The sequence below is a fragment of the Ornithorhynchus anatinus genome, chromosome 11, assembly GCF_004115215.2.
Source record: "Ornithorhynchus anatinus isolate Pmale09 chromosome 11, mOrnAna1.pri.v4, whole genome shotgun sequence".
In the NCBI taxonomy this organism is placed as follows: domain Eukaryota; kingdom Metazoa; phylum Chordata; class Mammalia; order Monotremata; family Ornithorhynchidae; genus Ornithorhynchus; species Ornithorhynchus anatinus.
Window position 1 is genome coordinate 56,073,016 of NC_041738.1, and position 17,843 is coordinate 56,090,858.

Here is a 17,843-nt window from a genome sequence, read left to right on the forward strand (position 1 = left end):
GGACTCGCGCACACGCAGGCACACGCACGGTCCCCCGGCAGGCATGCACACGCGCGCGCGCGGTCTCCGGCACACTTACACCGTTCCCTGCATGCAAGCGCGCACACGCACAATCTCCGGTGCACACACACGCTCCCCCCTCCTCTCCCCCCGCGGCGCGTGCACGCACACACACACACACACACATACAGAGACGTTCCAAGCGCTTAGTACAGTGCTCTGCACATAGTAAGCGCTCAATAAATACCGTCGAATGAATTCACACCCAGTCCACGGTCCCCGGTCCGCACGCACACATTAGGCGCACGATCTCCAACCCGAGCGCCGTCCTCGTCCCGCCCTCACAAGCCCATCTGGCGGGGGTGGGAGGTGGCGGTTTCCCTCCCCTCCGGCCTGTCCGGCTTTGTCTCTCCTTTTCTCCTTGGGGTCGGAGCTGGCCGGACCTCGTCCCGGTGGCCGTCCGTCCTCCCACCTCCCCGAAGAGCGGGCTCCTTTAAGTTTGCCAAGTTGCCCGGGCGGGCGCGCTTGGGGGGGGAAAAGGGACTTCTAACCCTTGCTGGGGGGAGGCCGGGGGAGGGAGGAATCGGGAGGTCCTCGCCCTTCACCCCTCTCTCCTCTTCGCCACACACACACACACACACACACACACACACACACCGACTTCCAACCCCGCTCGGGTCCCTGGATCCGCCGGACAGCCCAGCTGTCCCTCCCTCTCTCCAAGCTCTGGAGTAACCGGGCCGTTCCTACTCCAGGCCGGCGGGACGGCCGGGATTGGAGGTGGAAAGGCGGGAGGGGGAGTTCCCTCCCCTCTGGCCCCTCCTGTCTCCAGGAGGCGCGTTCCTGCCACCGGCGAAGGCGTGGGGCGGGGGGAGAGGGGGGGCTTCCCTCCCTCCTTCCCTCCCTCCCTTTCCTGGATTTGGGAAGTGAGAGGCTAGCGCTCCGCCCGGACCTTTCTGCCGACTCCCGGTCCCGTCCCATCCCCCTGCCTCGCTCCCCGCCCGTGTCCCCCCGGGGTCACCCCCCGCGCGAAGAGGGGTTTATCTCTGTCCGTACACTGCACTTGGATCTGGGACCTTTGGACATTTGATATCCACGCCCCCCCCCCACCCCCATCCCCACCGCGCTTATATATACATCTTTAAATTGTGTATTATAAATTATTCATATCGATGCCCGTCTTCCCCTCTAGACCGTAAGCTCGTTACGGGCAGGGAACGTGTCTGCTCATCCTGTTGTGTCGTACTCTCCCAAGCGCTTAGTACACTACTCCGCACGTAGTAGGCGCGCAATAAATAGCACTGATTGATGGATTGATTGATAGATACTCCTCGATTCTCTCTTTCATGCCTCCTCTCTCGACTCCCACCCCCGTTCTGTTCCCCCCCACCCCACCCGCATGCCCCCTCCACGGAATTCCGGAGCCCCAGTGAGCCGGCACTGAGCCCCGAGAGGTGGTCTAAATGAGCCCCAGATTCTCCCACGAAGTCCCCCAACCACCTGCTGTAATTTCCGCCACCGCTTCCTCCTGAAGCTTGGGCCCTGGTGGATGGTAGCGCTACCAAACTCCAGGGTCCCTCCCTGCCTATTGCTCTGTGATCCTGTGTGCGTGTGTGTGTGTGTCGGGGGATCGGGGTGGGGGGGCACGACGAGAGGAGTGGAGTCACACCGACCTGGTGGGACGGGGAAAGCTTCGTTCCGGAGGTAGTAAGGTGCCTGCCTGGCAAGAGGCTCTGGAAGCTAGACATTTTTAGGGTTCGTGTGTGTGTGCTTGTGCGTTAGTGGGCGTGTGTGTGCGGTGGGGTGTCTGAATGCAGGACAGGCAGGCAGCCGCCCCCAGCCCCCACCCCGCCCCTTTTCTTTCCCTCTCTCCTCCTCGCCTGCCGGAAGCGAGTAGGTCGGAGCCCGCCCTGCCCTCCCCTAGGCCAAGTCTCCGTGAGTCCGGTCCCTCCCCGCGCCCCTACAAGTGGCCCCGCGCATTTTCAGACCGCAAAGCGGGCCCCCGAGCTGCCCCCGGAGACAGGCGCCGTCCGCGGGGAGGCTCTTATCGCTCACCGGCCGTGCACTAAGACCCTCTGTCCTCTCTCTGTGTCTGTCCGTCCGTCCGTCCGTCCGTCCCTCTGTCTCTCTCCCGTCCCCCGGTGGGCCCCGGCTCTGCCGTCTTCCCCAGGGCCCGCAGCCCGGCCGCCCGGCCGCCCGCTCGCCCGCCCGCCCGCCCGCCCGCCCGGCGGAGCCCATGCCCGAGCGCCGGGCAGCGCCATGGATGTGACGAAAATGGGCAGCATCCACCTGCAGAACCCCAGCCACCCCACCGGCCTGCTGGGCAAGGCGAACCAGATGCGGCTGGCGGGGACGCTGTGCGACGTGGTCATCTTAGTGGACAGCCAGGAGTTCCACGCCCACCGGACCGTCCTGGCCTGCACCAGCAAGATGTTCGAGATCCTCTTCCACCGCAGCAGCCAGCACTACACCCTGGACTTCCTGTCGCCCAAGACCTTCCAGCAGATCCTGGAGTACGCCTACACGGCCACCCTGCAGGCCAAGGTGGAGGACCTGGACGACCTGCTCTACGCCGCCGAGATCCTGGAGATCGAGTACCTGGAGGAGCAGTGCCTCAAGATCCTGGAGACCATCCAGGCCTCGGACGAGAACGACCCCGGCCCCGACCCCGGGCCCGACCCCGGCGCGGCCGAGGAGGACGAGGAGCGCAAGGCTCGCTACCTCAAGGGCCTGCTGGCCGCCAAGCCGGCCGGCGGGGCCGGGCCCGGCCCGCAGGGGCCCCTGCTCGCCCAGAGCCCCTCGGTGTCCACCCCCTTCGGCCTGCCGGCCCTCAGCCCCACCAAGGCCGCCGTGGACAGCCTGATGACCATCGGCCAGTCGCTGCTGCAGGGCCCGCCGGCCCGGGCCGGGGGGCCGGACGAGGCCGGCGGCGGGGGCCCGGCCGGCGGGGCGGAGGGCAAGGCGGAGATGATGCAGGTGGACGAAGGGCAGAGCCCCTCCGGGCTGGCCGAGCCCGGCGCCCCGGCGGGGGACAAGGCCGACGAGCGGGCTTCCAAGGACAGCCCCGGGACCCCGACCCGCAGCAGCGTCATCACCAGCGCCCGCGACCTGCACTACGGCCGGGACGAGGGCGCGGAGCCGGCGCCTCCCGCCGCCGCCCCCGCCGGCCCCGTCCCCGCCCCGGCCCCCGCCCCCGCCGCCCCCGAGCCCGGCCAGCCGCCCCCGGCGGGGAGGTCCGAGCCCGCCGGACCCCCGGCCGACGCCAAGCACCGGGGCCTCTTCTCCGTCCTGCCCAACCACAAGGCGGACTCGGGCCTGGCCCTGCCGGCCGCGGGGGCGCCCGCCCTGCACGGCCAGCCCACCCTGGCCGTGTCCATGGACTTCAGCACCTACGGCGGGCTCCTGCCTCAGGGCTTCATCCAGCGGGAGCTGTTCAGCAAGCTGGGCGAGCTGGCGGTGGGCGTCAAGACGGACGGCCGCGGGGGAGCCGCCGGAGAGCCGTGCAGCGTCTGCGGGGCCGAGCTGCCCGACAACGAGGCCGTGGAGCAGCACAGGTAGGAGGATCCGGACCCCTGGCCGCCGCCCCCCCCCCCCCGCCCCCGGACCCCGGACACCCCTGGACGCAGCCGGTCCTCGTCCGGCCGCGCGGCCGTCCCCCCTGCCCCGGGCTGGGCTCCGGGTGGGTTCCCGGCCCGACGCCGCCCCTTCTCTCCCGGGCCCTCAGTCTGCCCTTCTGGGGAAAGGGTGGATCGCTGGCCTCGCGGAAGAGGGAGGGAGTCGGGGTACCGGTCCCCCATCCCCGCTCCGCCGCTTCTCTGCTGGGGGACCTCGGACAAGTCGCTTCACTTCTCTGGGCCTCGGTGACCTCATCTGGAAAATGGGGTTGAAGACCGAGGGCCCCACGTGGGACAACCTGATTACCTTGTATCTACCCCCCAGGGTTTACAACAGTGATGATTGGCACAGAGTAAGCGCCTAACAAACACCATCGTCATCACCTGTAAAATGGGGATGGAGACTGAGAGCCCCAACCTGATTACCTTGTATCTACCCCCCAGGGTTTAGAACAGTGATTGGCACAGAGTAAGCGCCTAACAAACACCATCGTCATCATCTGTAAAATGGGGATGGAGACTGAGAGCCCCAACCTGATTACCTTGTATCTACCTCAGCGCTTAGAACAGTGCCTGGCACAGAGTAAGCGCTTAACAGATACTATTATTATTATTATTATTGTTACCTCCGCGGCCGAGGGACGGCAGGCGGCTTTGAGGCGGGGGCTGCGGCTCCCGGTCGGATCTCGCCTCCATCCTTCCCCGGGCCGGGCGCGGGGCGGATCCCCCCGCATCCGAGCCCGGCACCCGATCCCCGGGGGCGAACGACACGGCGCTTTCCGGAGCGGGCGGGAAGCAGCCTCTGCCTGCCCTCCACCCCCGCGGGGGGCGGCCCGGGGACTCTGCCTCAGACTTTCCCAAAGAGCCCAAAAAAACCCAGCCTCGAAGAAATCCTCGTGGCCGGAGCGGCGCCCCTGGAAACCCCAGGCCCGCAAGCGGCGTGGGGACGCGTGGCATCCCGCGGTGGGCAGAATCGGGGAGCCGGCCGGCGAGGCGGGGACTCACTGAAATTGGTAGTGCCCTGCGATCCTTGGCCCCCGAATGGGCGGGTGGGGGTCTGAAGGGTGCTGGGCCCTCAGAGGAGCGGGAGGAAGCACTGAAGGTCGGGACTTTTGGAAACTTTGGGCTGTCCTCACCTCGGTTCCTTTGCCCACCTCTTTTCTCCCTTTGGGTGCCAAGTTCCTTGATACCGCCACAATAATTACATACTTTATTAAACGCTAACTTTGCCCCAAACAGGGGGTACAATCCACACAGTCCAAGAGAGCTGGGTTCTCACCCCCTTTTCAGGAAAGCCCAAAGAGGCTAAGCGACTTGCCCAAAGCCCCTCAGCCGACCAGAGACAGTGCCGCTAGCAGCTCCCGGGGCTCCTGGGTCCCTTAGCTTCCCCATCAGGTTCCTTTCTGTCCCTCTGGAGCTCACCTTCCCCCACCCAGGATGAATCCAGGTCCCTGCGAGGCGTCCGAAGCGTCTAGTCTCCACCCAGGCCAGAGAAGCAGCATAACCTAACGGAGAGAGCACAGGCCTTTGAGACAGAGAACCTGGTTCTAATCCCGGCTCTGCCGATTGCTTGCTGGGTAACCTTGGGCAAGTCACTTCTCTGTGCTTCAGTTTCCTCAACTGTAAAATGGGGATTAAATACCTGTTCTCCCTCCTACTTAGATTGTGAGCCCCATGCTGGACAGGGACCGTGTCCGAACAAATTAACCTGTACTTACCCCAGCGTTTAGGACAGTGACACGTAGTAAGTGCTCAACACCTACCATAAAGGAAGGAGGGTGGCTTGAAGCGTGGATCCCTCCACTTCTTGTCCCCCGCTGCATCTATCGCTTTCCCGTTCCTCCCACCCCCGGCCTGGTGTCCCGTTCCGCCCGGTCGGATCGTGGAGACAAGGGGATCCCCTGGTCTCTCTTCACTGGACGTGGCTCCGTCCCCGGATCCGCGAAGTGAACGTGCTGTGACTGTTTCCGTGTATACTTCCGCGCGTGTCAGGGAAACTCTTTCTGAATCTTAGGAGGGGCGATCCTGGCCGAGTCCATCCCTTCCGTGTCCTCTGGCCAACGGCGGGGGGTCCCGGCCGGCTGTGTTTCCAGGAAGAGCATCGCCCCCAGCCAGTTGCTTCAGGGTTCCGGATGATAATAATAATAATGGTATTTGTTAAGCCCTTGCTATATGCCAAGCACTGTTCTAAGCGCTGGTGTAGATACAAGGTGATCAGGTTGTCCCACGTGGGGCTCACAGTTTTCATCCCCATTTTACAGATGAGTTAACTGAGGCCCAGAGAAGTGAAGTGACTTGCCCAAAGTCACACAGCTGACAAGCGGCAGAGGCGGAATTAAAACCCACGACCTCTGTCACCCAAGCCCGTGCTCTTTCCACTAAGCCACGCTGCTTCTCATGACCGGACGAGGTGGGTGGGGGTCTTTGGGTTCCTCTCCCGCTCCATGCCTGAAACCACCTGAATCTGCCCCATCTCCTTTCCCACGGACCAGCGATGTGGCCTGTTTTACCCCCTCTTCCCATTCATCCAGAAAACCAACTCTCCCCCGAGATTTGTTAAGCTTCACTGGACCAGTCTGGTGAACGAAAGGGGGGTCTTTTGGGGGACGGGCTCCAGCCCATCCTACAGATGGGTAAACTGAGGCTCCCGAGAGGCCTAACCTGTGAACAGGTGGTGGGCAGGAGGTCCAGGTGGAACTTGTGTAGTCGAGGGTGGCTGGAAAATAGAATCTGGGCTTAAGGCTCGGGAGCACTGGAGGGCTTGACTTCTCCAAACCAGGCCTCCGTCGTCCCCCCTCCCCCGTTCTTCAAACCCCCCCACCCCCCGAGGCCAGCTGGGGGAAAACAGTGTGGCCTAGTGGATGAAGCTCGGGTCTGGGAGTCAGAAGGACCTGGGTTCTAATTCCATCTCCACCACTTGTCTACTGCGTGACCTTGGGCAAATCATTTAACTGTGCCTCAGTTATCTCATCTGTAAAATGGAGGTCAAGACTGTGACCCCCATATGAAACATGGACTGTGTCCAACCTGATTAGCTTGTGTCTACCCCAGCGTTAAGTTCAGTGCCTGGCACATAGCAAGCACTTAACAAATACCATAAAAGGGTGGGTGTCACATAAGGTTTAAATCGGGCAGGACCCCCAGCCCCGACAACAGCTCTAGGTGAGGCACCGCAGGCTAAAGGCCCGATATGAAAAGTGACCGAGCGGGGAAAGTTAATTATGCCTCGGGAAGCCTCAGTTGAAGACAAGATACACAGAAACCTCCCCCACCCCCGTCCTCTTCCCGTTCACACTAATTCGGGGAAATCCCTACCCAGTTTAGACGGACCCACTACAAATCGCTCTCTCCGTGCTTCCCCCACTGAAGAAACACTCATGAGGTAGTCTCTGCAGCCCTGAGCCCCCCCCCCCCCCAAACCCGCTAACCACCCCCACCCCCGGCCTGGATTTTAACCTCCTGCGAGCCCCATATGGGACGGGGACCGTGTCCAACCTTGATGAGCTTGTATTTACCCCACTGCTTAGTACAGTACCTGGTGCATAGTAAGCACTTAACAAATGCCGTTAGAAAGCACATCTCCTCCAAGAAACCTTCCCAGACTAAGCCCCACTTTTCATCTCCTACTCCCTTCTGCGTCGCCCCGACTTGCTGCCTTTGCTCTTCCTCCAGCCAGCCTCACAGCACCTGTGTACATGTCTATCATTTTATTAATTGGTACTGTTGTGCTTTCCCCCCCATAAGCTCGTTGTGGGCAGGGAATGTGTCTGTTTATTGTTGTATCTGCATTCTCCCAAGCGCTTAGTACAGTGCTATGCACACAGTAAGCGCTCAATAAATACTACTGAATGAATGAATTTTTCAAAAAAGGCCTTCGTCGACTTCCACAGACTCCTCAGGCCAGAGGGGACTGGCTTGTGCCACAACAGAACCGACTGAGGCTTGCCATGATCAATCAGTCAATCAAAAACGGCATTTATTGAGCCTCTTCTGAGTGAGTTCTGCACTAAGACTCGGGAGAGTGCCCTAGAAAGATGTGTGTTCCCTGCCCTCAAGGAGTCTACACGACTTCAGACAGTCAGGCAATCGTATTTATTGAACGTTTACTGTGTGCAGAGCTTGGAAGGTCTGGGGGAATTAAGCGCGTGGAAGAGTACAATATAACAGTAAACAGACACATTCCCTGCCCGCAACGACCTTACAGTCTAGAAGCTGTACGGGAAGGAGCCTGGCGTTGGGGAGAGAGCACGAGTCTGGGAGTCAGAAGGTCGTGGGTTCTAATCCCTGCTCCGCCACTTGGCCTGCAGTGTGACCTAGGGCGAGTCACTTTCACTTCTCTGTGCCTCAGTTCCCTCATCTGTAAAATGGGGATTAAGGCTATGAGCCCCATGCGGGACAGGAACCGTGTGCAACCTGATTTGCTGGTGTCCGCTCCGGCGCTTAGTACGGTGTCTGGCCCAAGTAAGCGCTTAAATACCACAATTAATATTATCAGAGGGAACTTTTAGCCATTGGATGGGGCTAGGGGCCTGGCTTGGGAAGGCCGGGGAACAGTCGCCCTCCTGGATGTCCCTCTTCCCGGTGAGGGGTGACAGCCCGACATCCTTAACTTTCCCCTCTAATGACCGTAGTGGACGCATCCCTCCCTCCGCCCATCTCCGGATCCATCCGTCCCCAGTCTATTTAAACACTTCTTGCGCCGCCCCGTCTCTTAAATGTATTTTGGTTTTGAGAACCGCGAGGGGCCGCCGGGTTGTGTTCTGCATGTGTTCTGTTCCCGCTCCTTACCCCTCGCCCCCCGCCCTCCCCGGCTGCCGCGGGTCCCCTCCCCCCATCCCAAACCTCGACTCCAGGGGCTGATTACTTCCAGAGGCCAAAAAGACAACTCTGGGGCTCTTGTTTCTGGGCGATGGACCTTATTAGCAGCAGCTGCTGTCACAAGCCGCTAATGGGAAGCAGGGCCTCCGTTCCCGCGGAGCCGCGGCCCTCCGGTCCTTCCTCCGGTCCGCCCCGCGGCCCGCTTTCTGGCTGGGAGAGCCGGTCCTTGCAGAGGGCTGTGGGGCTGACCCCTGCGGCCTCCCCCGCTCCGCCGGGCCCAGAGCCGTCAGGATGCTGGGGGTTGCTGCGGCAGCAGCTCTGCTTCTCGTCACCGGAGCGCGGGGGCCGGGGGCCGCCTCCTGCAGCCTTGAACTTTTGATTTATTCGGCCGGAGGAAGGGGAGGGCAAGGGACATAAGGACTTCCAGTCCCGGCCACCCTAAGCCGGCAGGGTCCGGCTCCGCGTTTCTTCCCGAGATGCTGTCCCCGATGGGGTGCCCCCCACCAAAAAAGAAAAGCAACCCACAAAGCATACGATCGTATTTCCTGAGCGCTTACTCTATGCGGAGCACTATACTGAGCACTTGGGAGAGTACCCTCTTCGCCGCTCGCCTGGGACCCCGCCAAACCCGCCGCCCACCCGGCTTGGATGGCGACCTCTGCGAGCCCCATGTGGGACGGGGAATGTGTCCAACCTGATTCGCTTTTGTCTACCCCAGCGCTTAGTACGGTGCCTGGCGCTTAGTAAGCGCTTAACAGATACCATTTGTTAAGCCGGGGAAGTCGCCGTCCCTTTACAGGCCATGATTGCGGGAGGCTCAGAGTAGACCCCAGAGCCGGGAGGAGACTTGTCCCCTGGGGACCGCTGACCCGGCGAGGCCCCTAAAAAGAGCCCGGACCTGAGAGTCAGAAGGTCATGCGTTCTAATCCCGACTCTGCCACTTGTCTGCTGTGTGACCTTAGGCAAGTCACTTCACTTCTCTGGACCTCAGTAACCTCATCCGTAAAATGGGCATTGAGACTGTGAGCCTTATGTGGGACAGGGATTCTGTCCAACCTGATTAACTTGTACCTACCCAAGCCCTAAGAACGGTGCTTGGCAGAGTAAGCGCTTAATAAGTTCCATAATTGTGATTCCTATTATTATAAAAACCCCGGGGGTCATTCCCCAAGGCACACGGAAGAAGACAGGGGACGCGAGGCGTCTCTAGGAGGAACTTCTTTCATCAATCAGTCGCATTTACGCGGAGCATTTGTGCAGAGCATTGCACTGAACACCCGGACCAGAAGATTGTCTAAAATAGGGGTGGGGGCGGCTCTGAGTTTAGATCCTGCCTTGGGCCGACTTCTCAGCTGTCCTCTGTTTGGACGGCTGCGCGAGAAGGTGATTCGGGGGAAGGATTTTGAAGAGTTTTGTTTGTTTAATTTTCCAATAAGGCTGAGAAACTGCTAACCGGCAGGCCGGCGTGGGGGGGGCACGCGGGGGCATCTCCTGCCGCAAAAAGTGAAAAATCTTTCTGTTTGCAGTTAATTTTAGCGGCGAGCAGATCAGGTTAACGGGAGGTAATTGCTTCCAGATCGGGCCGAAGGGTTTGTGTGTCGGGATGAAGGGTTCGGTAAGTGCTCACTTCCTGTGTAAATTAGCCTGCTCCATTGAGGCTTTCATTCGGCGCAGCCCTGGATTCTGTCACTCGACTTCGCAACGGCCCTGTCCTCGTCCCGGTCCCCCCTCCCTCCGGCCCCCCTCCCACCCTGCCCCCGGTGTACGGCCCCCGCCCGCTTCCCCCTCCCCGCCCCCCCGGACGGGGTGTGAGGTCACTCGGACCAGCCTCCAGCCCCATCCCCCCACATGGCCTAGGGACAAGAGCATGGGCTTGGGAATCAGAGGTCGTGGGTTCTAATCCCGGCTCCGCCACTTGTCTGCTGTGTGAACTTGGGCGAGTCACTTAACTTCTCTGAGCCTCAGTTACCTCATCTGGAAAATGGGAACTGAGACTGTGAGCACCATATGGGGCAGGGACTGTGACCGACTTCATTACCCTGTGTCTATCCCAGCGTTTGGAACACTACTTGGCACACAGTGGGCGCTTAACAAATACCATAATTATCATTATTATTATCAGTTACTAAAGACTGAACGCCAACAGCAATTCCTGCCAAGTCCCAAAGGACGCCCTGTTCCTCCTTCTCCCTCTTCGCCATCTCTATCATCTCCCTGCCTGTTGCTCCCTCGCCCGTCTCTGCCTCATCTCTCCCTCTCAGTGTCTTCATGTGGCATCTCCGTCTGGGCCATCTCTCCATTACTCTCTCCCTGTCTCTGCTCTGACCCTGTGTCTCTAGTGCCCCCGTCCGAGGAGGTTTTTTTCTCTCTTTCTTTCTCACTCTGTTCCGTGGTTTGTTTTGTCCTTTTTTTTTTTCTAATGGTCATCGTTAAGCGTTTACTGTGTGTCAGGCACCGTACTAAGCTCTGGGGTAGAAACAAGCTAATCAAGTTGGACACAGTCCACATCCCACATGGGGGCTCACAGTCTTCATCCCCATTTTACAGATGAGGTTCAGAGAAGTGAAGTGACTTGCCCAAGGTCACACAGCAGACAAGCGGCGAAGCTGCGATTAAAAGCTAAGTCCTTCCGGGCCCGTGTTCTATCCCCTACTCCATGCTTTTTCACATTGTCTGTTTCATTTCTTCGTCTCGGTGTGTCTGTGTGGCTTCTCTCTGCGCTATCTTTTTGTTACTCTACCCCTGTCTCTGCTTTGTCCATTTCCCCCTATTCATCCGTCTGACTGGGTATCTCCTGTGTGCTCTCCTTCTCTCTCTCTCTCTCTCTTTCTCTCTCTCTCTGTCTCTCACTCAATCTCTTTGTTACTCTTCCGTTGTCTCTGTCTCATCTCTCCGACTCGATGTCTCTGTGGCATCTCTCCCTGTTCCGTTCTCTCTGTCTCATCTCTCCATCTCGGGGTCTTTAGTTGGCATCCTCCTTCTGTACCCCATCTCTGTTAATCTCTCCCTATCTCTGCTCTGCCCCTGTGCCTCTATTTCATCTGTCCTACTGGATCCTCTAGACTGTAAGCTCGTTGGGGGCAGGGAATGGGTCTATTAATGTGTTGTACTCTCCCAAGCGCTTAGTACAGAGCTCTGCACACAGTAGGCGCTCAATAAATACCACTGAATGAATGAATGTCTCCTGTGCGAGCGCTCTCTCTGTCTCATCTCTCCGTCTCCGTATGACTTCTCTCTCCGTCACTCTGTCCCTCTCTCGGTTCGGACCCTGAGTCTCTGTGCTCTCTCCATCTGTCCCTCTCTGTTCCTTGAAGTCCTCTCTCGCCCCCCGACCCAGCCCCCCGGACGAAGCCCCATTCCGAACCTGCGGATCTCTGGACGAACAGTGCACGGGCCTGGGAATCAGAAGGTTATGGGTTCTAATCTCACTCCGCCACTTGTCTGCCGTGTGACCTTAGGCAAGTCACTTTCCTTCTGCGGGCTTCAGTACCTCATCTGTAAAATGGGGATCGAAACAGTGAGCCCCCCATGGTACAGGGACTGTGTCCAACCCGACTGGCTTGTATCTACCCCAGCGCTTAGTATAGTGCCCGGCACATAGTAAGCGCTTAACAGATGTCATAATGATGATGATGATGATGAAGATGAGTAGGGTCCAGGCGGCCCATCTTCATCCGGCGAGGCTCTGCAGAGGGGCTTAGAGGCCGGGAAGCCCCCCGCCCCTTCCCTGGGGAGGCTGAGGCTATCTCTGCCTATCGCCCCGCCGATAACCCTGCGGCTGTTGAACAATCCAGAGGGAGAGATGCCCCTGATAAGCGCCGGTTTCTCCCCTGCGCAGAGATAAACTGCCGGAGCTGGGGGCGGGGGGAGGGGAGGGGGCCGGTCCCTCCGCTCGGCGAAAGATGTGGGCTGCACCTGACCTGGGGGTTGGGGAGGGGGGCGCAGGTATCTGGTGAGACAGCGGTTGTCGAAAACAGTTTAGCAGCAGCCGCCTCCGCTTGGACCCACTCCCCGCTTCCAGCTATCCGGCGGGTTCGACCCTGCTTCGGGGGCGAGAAGAATGGGTGGGCGGGGGAAGAGGGGAAGAGGAGCATCCCCCCTTACCCAACACACACACACACACACACACACACACACACACACTTGACGAGGGGCGGGGGTCGAGCCAAGGGACACCGCGGGGCCCCCACCCCTCGCCCTCCCTCCCCGCCCCCCACGGTCACCGGGTCAGGGAGCAGGGATTGGGGACTGACGGGTTGGTCACTAAAGTTAAGGAGCCAGCTGATAGCTTTGTGGAGGTGTCCTTGCTTTGTGTTTGAGGAGGGGGGAGGGAGGTGGTCTCCTTGGGCGAGTCTTAACTGGGGAATTCAGGGGGATGGGCCAAAGTCCAGCGATGGGGAAATGCTGATCAGGGAGTGGGATGCGAACGGGACCGTGGGGAGCACCCCTGGGGTGGTGAAGATTCGTTTGGGGTCAGGATTGGTTGGTCCAGAGCCCTGGCACTTCTGGGCTCTCCAGAGCCCTGGGACCTCCGGGTTGTCCAGAGATCTGGCACCCCTGGCCTGGGCTGGGCTGTCCAGAGCCCCTGCACCTTTGGACTGGGAAGTCCATAGCCCCGGCTCTCCTGAGTGGTCCAGAGCCTTGGCACCTCTAGGCTGTCTATAGCTCCAGCACCAATGGAACGGGTGGTTTATTTAAGAAAGTGAAGATAAAATCCCTGTTTTAGGTTGTGAACACCAAACATTCACCTATGCTGCTCTTTCAGACACCCTCATTCCAAGAACACGTGGCAGCGTCTGCTGCTCAGTCGAAGTCCTTATGGATTAAAATGCAAGGTGACATCGATACTTGATCCCCGGCACTTATTTCATTCCCAGTTAAGCCTTGGGTTGGGTTGGCTGGCGGGGAGGGAGATGCATAGTGGGCTTGACCCCGTCCACAGCACTCTACAGAGGGAAACTGAGGCCCTCTCTGGCCTGGTACCCAGCATCCTCTGCTGCAAATGTCAGCCAGCCCGTCCGCAGCTCTTCTGCCCCAGCCTGGTGAAACTCACAGGTTCAAGACAAACCTGCTGCTTTGGGACAAACCCTAACCAGCAGTAGTAGATGATAAAACCATCCCCGCTAGACTTTAATCTCGTTGTGGGCAGAGAATGTGCCTACCAACTCTGTTACACTGTACTCTCCCAAATGCTTAGTGTAGTATTGATTGATTGATAGATGGGGGAGAATTTTCCATGGAGGCAGGAAGGATTGAGGGATCCTGAGATGGAGGATTTAGGGAGGTGTGATCGCCTCTGTTGCTCCCCCCTCCCCCCAGTGGCTTTGCAGTCAGGATAGATGGGGTCAGGAGTCTGGGGGATGGCGAGGCTGACCCCCCAAAGACCATTCTAGGGCTAGGAGGCTGTGAAGCTCATCTCTCAAAGTCCCAGGTAACATCAACCTTCATCGTTCCAGATACCTACTAGTGTTCCAGCCTCGGGTCTGACTCTCTGTGGAAAAAGTTCTCAACCTTTGGCTAGGGCTGTTTTTGGGTTTTTTTCTTTTATGGTATTTGTTAAGCTGTTGTTGTCATTACTGGTATTTGTTCAGAGCTTACTATGTTTCAAGCACGCCTCTAAGCCTAAGTCTCTAGGACAGAGACAAGCTAATCAAGTTCCTGTCCCACATGGGGCTCCCAGTCTTAATCCCCATTTTACAGATGAGGTAACTGAGGCACAGAGAAGTGAGATGACTTGCCCAAGGACACATAGCAGACAAGTGGTAGAGCCGGGATTAGAAGCCGGATCTTCCTAACTCTCTAAACCCATGCTCTATCCGCTAGACTATACTGTTTCTCTTGGGGTGGGGAATTGCTTCCAGCTCAGTTATCCACACAATGAGAACTCTGTTAGAAGCCCATGAACATGAGGGACCCCAAGTCCTCTCTGCCAGAGTTTGTATTCCCTCTCTATGATTATTATTACTATCATTATTACTGAATTTATTTAGCACTTACTATAGGTGGTCTCTATCATTCCCTCTATCAATCAATCCATAGTATTTATTGAATGCTTACTGTGTCCAGAGCACTGTACTAAGCACTTGAGAAAATACAAGAGTTGGTAGATAAGTTCGCTTCCCACAAGGAGTTTACAGTCTATATAGGGAGACAGGCATTAAAATAGATTAGGGAGAGGGAAATAGAGTAATAAGGGAAATAGTAGAGTGTATCTCCTGCCTCCCTCCTTCCCTGTCTCCCTCCTTGCCTGCCTCTCTCTCCTCCCCCCGTCTCTCTCCCTCCCCATCTCTTTCTCTCTATCCCCGTCTCCCCGTCTCTCTGCATTATTTATAGTAAACCATATTAGAGCAGGGTGTTAGAGGAAGGATGAATCATCTCCATTGGAACCATTGATGACATAAATAAAAGCAAAATGCTTACCATGTGTTTTAGACAGGATTTAAGGACAGGTTGTGCTAATCCGAACCCTCCCAAACTGAGGATGAAAACAGTTTGGATCCAAAAAACAGTTTGAACTGCAGGGTAAATTCAACTTGGAAGACCCAGGTCCAGCTCACATCCCTGCCTGTCAGCCTGTCCTCCCTCCCTCTCTTCCTCCCCCCCTCCTTCTTTCTTCCCTCTCTTCCTCTTTCCCTCCACCCCCCTTCCACTTATAGAAGGAACAAGCTTCTTTTAGGCTGTAAATGCTGACTTAGCTTGATGGAGCATTGAAGTTTCATCTATAGTTTTTTTTTAGATTGAGTTTAGTGAACCCCCAGGAATATCTGTGACCCTTTCGGTCTCCACTTCATCCCCTTCTCCCCCTGGGCCCCAGGAGTAGTTAATACCCTGTCACCAGCTCTGATGGGGGTTGGTCCTCACTGTGCTCTTCCCCTTTGACTCACCCTGTCCTACCCAGGCCTCTGTTCCCTCCCATCACCTTGGAGACCTCAGTAAGGAGCAGCAGCTGGCTTGATCCTTTAAAGTGGGCTCCCACAATGGCTGGGGCTCTGGTCCCTGGCTAGTCTGCAGGAGCCAGGGTAAGAGAGAGGCCTGGAAGCTTGGGGGAACTTCCAGGCCCGGTGGCTGGAACCCACCGGGCCTGGACTGGGCCTGAGCCAGCCTCTTTCAGGAGACTGTGAGCTCATCGTGGGCAGGGATTGTCACTGTTTATTGTTGTATTGTACTTTCCGAAGCACTTAGTACAATGCTCTGCACACAGCAAGCATTTAATAGATATGATTGAATGAATCTGATATCCCCTAGGCCTGGATTGCTCCCCAGATCCTAAAGGTGACAGAAGAAGTCCCTTTCTCCCATCCCCCCACATAGGGCTGATCACTTTAGCCTTTGTCCAATCCCCTCAGATTGTAAACTTCATGTGGGCAGGGACCATATCTACCAACTCTATTTTATTTTACTATCCCAAATGCTCATTTATTCATATTAATCTCTGTCCCCCTCCCCGCCTTTTTTTTTTTGTGGTACCTCTTATGCACATACTATATGCCAGGCACTGTACTAAGCGCTGGGGTAGATACAAGCTAATCAGAATAGACACAGTCCCTGTTCTGTGTAGCGATCACATTCTTAATCCCCATTTTGCAGAGGCCCAGAGAAGTGCAGTTACTTGTCCAAGGTCATGCGGCAGACTCCCAGGCCCGTGTTCTAACCACCAAGCCATGCTGCTTCTATGCCCTCTAGACTGTAAGCTCATTATAGGCAGGGAACTGCTAATTCTGTTGTGTTGTACTCTCCCAAATTCTCAGTACAGTGCTCTGCACATAGTACCTGCCTAATAAATACCACTGATTGATTGATTGATTGATTGATTGCTATAGTGGTCTGCACCCAGTAAGCGCTCAGTAAATTTCATTCATTGATTGATTGACCCACCTCACCCCAAGGCAAGTTCAGGAAGAAGAGAGCAGTCAAGACCAAAGGGAAGGAAACTTAGACGTTTATCAAATCGGTCTCTTTCTGGGTCTCAGACCGTGCCTGTCTCAGCATCTCTGTGTGTCTGTCTGACTGGGTCCATCACTCTGAGTGCCCCAAGGTCTCTGGGTCTCTGTTTCTGAGTAACTCTGGGCCTCTGTATGTGTTGGGGTGCCTGGGTCTTTCGGCAGGGAGGTCTTTGAGTCTTTTGTTTCTGCACGACTCTGAGCCTCTGCGGATCCGTGTCCACGACGCCGTAGGACTGTGTGTCTGTCTCTTTTGCAATCGGAGCACCGGTGGTCTGAATTCAGGTTAACCGTCCTGGGTCCCTCCCCTCCCTCCACGACCGTGAGTGCCGGAGACGCTCTGGCAGGGCTGTGGTTGTCGCACACTACGCAACCTGTGCAAACTGACAATTGCGTAGGAGAGATAAGGCCCGGCGTTGTGTAACCGGGGTTGGGGTGGAGTGGGGGGGGACGCTTGGCTGTTTGCGAGAGCGGCACTATCCCGGCCCCCTCGTTAACTGCTAACCTCAACGGAGGAGGCCGGCCCCCGGCCCAGCCCCGGCCCCCTCTTCCTCGCCCGGAGCCCCAGCTGGGAGCCCGGGTTCCTGGCCCCTCGCTCCCCTCCCATCTCTTTGTGGTTGGATAAAGGAAGCTCACGCGGGGCCGCCCCCAGCACAGGGTTCAGGCCGGTGGCTCTGCTTTCTGGGGTTTTTGAAGAAGCTGAGAGAGAAGATGCTCCCCCAGCTTCTCCCCACTCCCCCCAGCTTCTAACTCAGCAAAGACAGACCCCAAGCTGAAATCCGAGCAGGTGGTAGGCAGCGGAGATCCCCCAGCATCCCGTACCAGGGTCTCGCGGCTTGGACGCGGCCTCCACTTTTGACCCTGAGTGCGTGTCCCCCTGACTCTTGACTTGCTCGCAGACACGCCGAGCTCTCCAGACCCACTGGGGTGGCAGACACTGGGGGCTTGTCTTTCCAGGATGCTGGCTCCCTCTGATTTCCCTTGCCGGGGATGATGCGGGCAGGTGACTCCCAGGTCACTCCCCTCCAACCCTGATGCTCATCAGGCTTGAGCCCCCTCACCCCTTTCCCCTTCAAGAATCTGAAGGGCTGGGGTCTCGTGGGGCTGGATCTCGGCCAGGCCGGACCATCTCCAGGACCTACTGTGGTCTGGCTCTGGGGGAAGCTGGGACCAGGTTGGCTGGGCCGGGAAGTGTGAGCTAAAGCAGGCAGAGGCAGCGGCAGTGGTGGCTATTGATTTTACCTAATCCAACCTTCCAGTTAGTGGCTGGTTTTCCCTCAGAGGAGGGTCTATCTGGCCATTACTTAAAGCGATGGAGAAATGGGTCTCCTCCCCAGCCACGCGTTCGCGTTCATTAAGGCCGGGGCCTGGGAAGGCGTTAGCCACCTCTCACTCTGATTTAGGGATCTGGGGGGAGGGATCGGTCAGTCAGTCATATTTGTTGAGCACATACTGTGTGCAGAACACCATA

At 57.7% G+C, this 17,843-nt stretch overlaps 1 protein-coding gene across 1 annotated transcript in view; it reads left to right on the forward strand.

The window, feature by feature from the left end:
• The first annotated feature begins 2,222 nt into the window (after nucleotides 1-2,222).
• The window catches only part of ZBTB16 (zinc finger and BTB domain containing 16), a 143,870-nt gene continuing 128,249 nt past the window's right edge, over nucleotides 2,223-17,843 (forward strand). Inside the window, exon 1 of the mRNA XM_029074864.2 lies at nucleotides 2,223-3,554. Coding sequence (XP_028930697.1) covers nucleotides 2,260-3,554 — 1,295 coding nt within the window. The 5' untranslated portion in view covers nucleotides 2,223-2,259. The remainder of the gene's footprint in view (nucleotides 3,555-17,843) is intronic.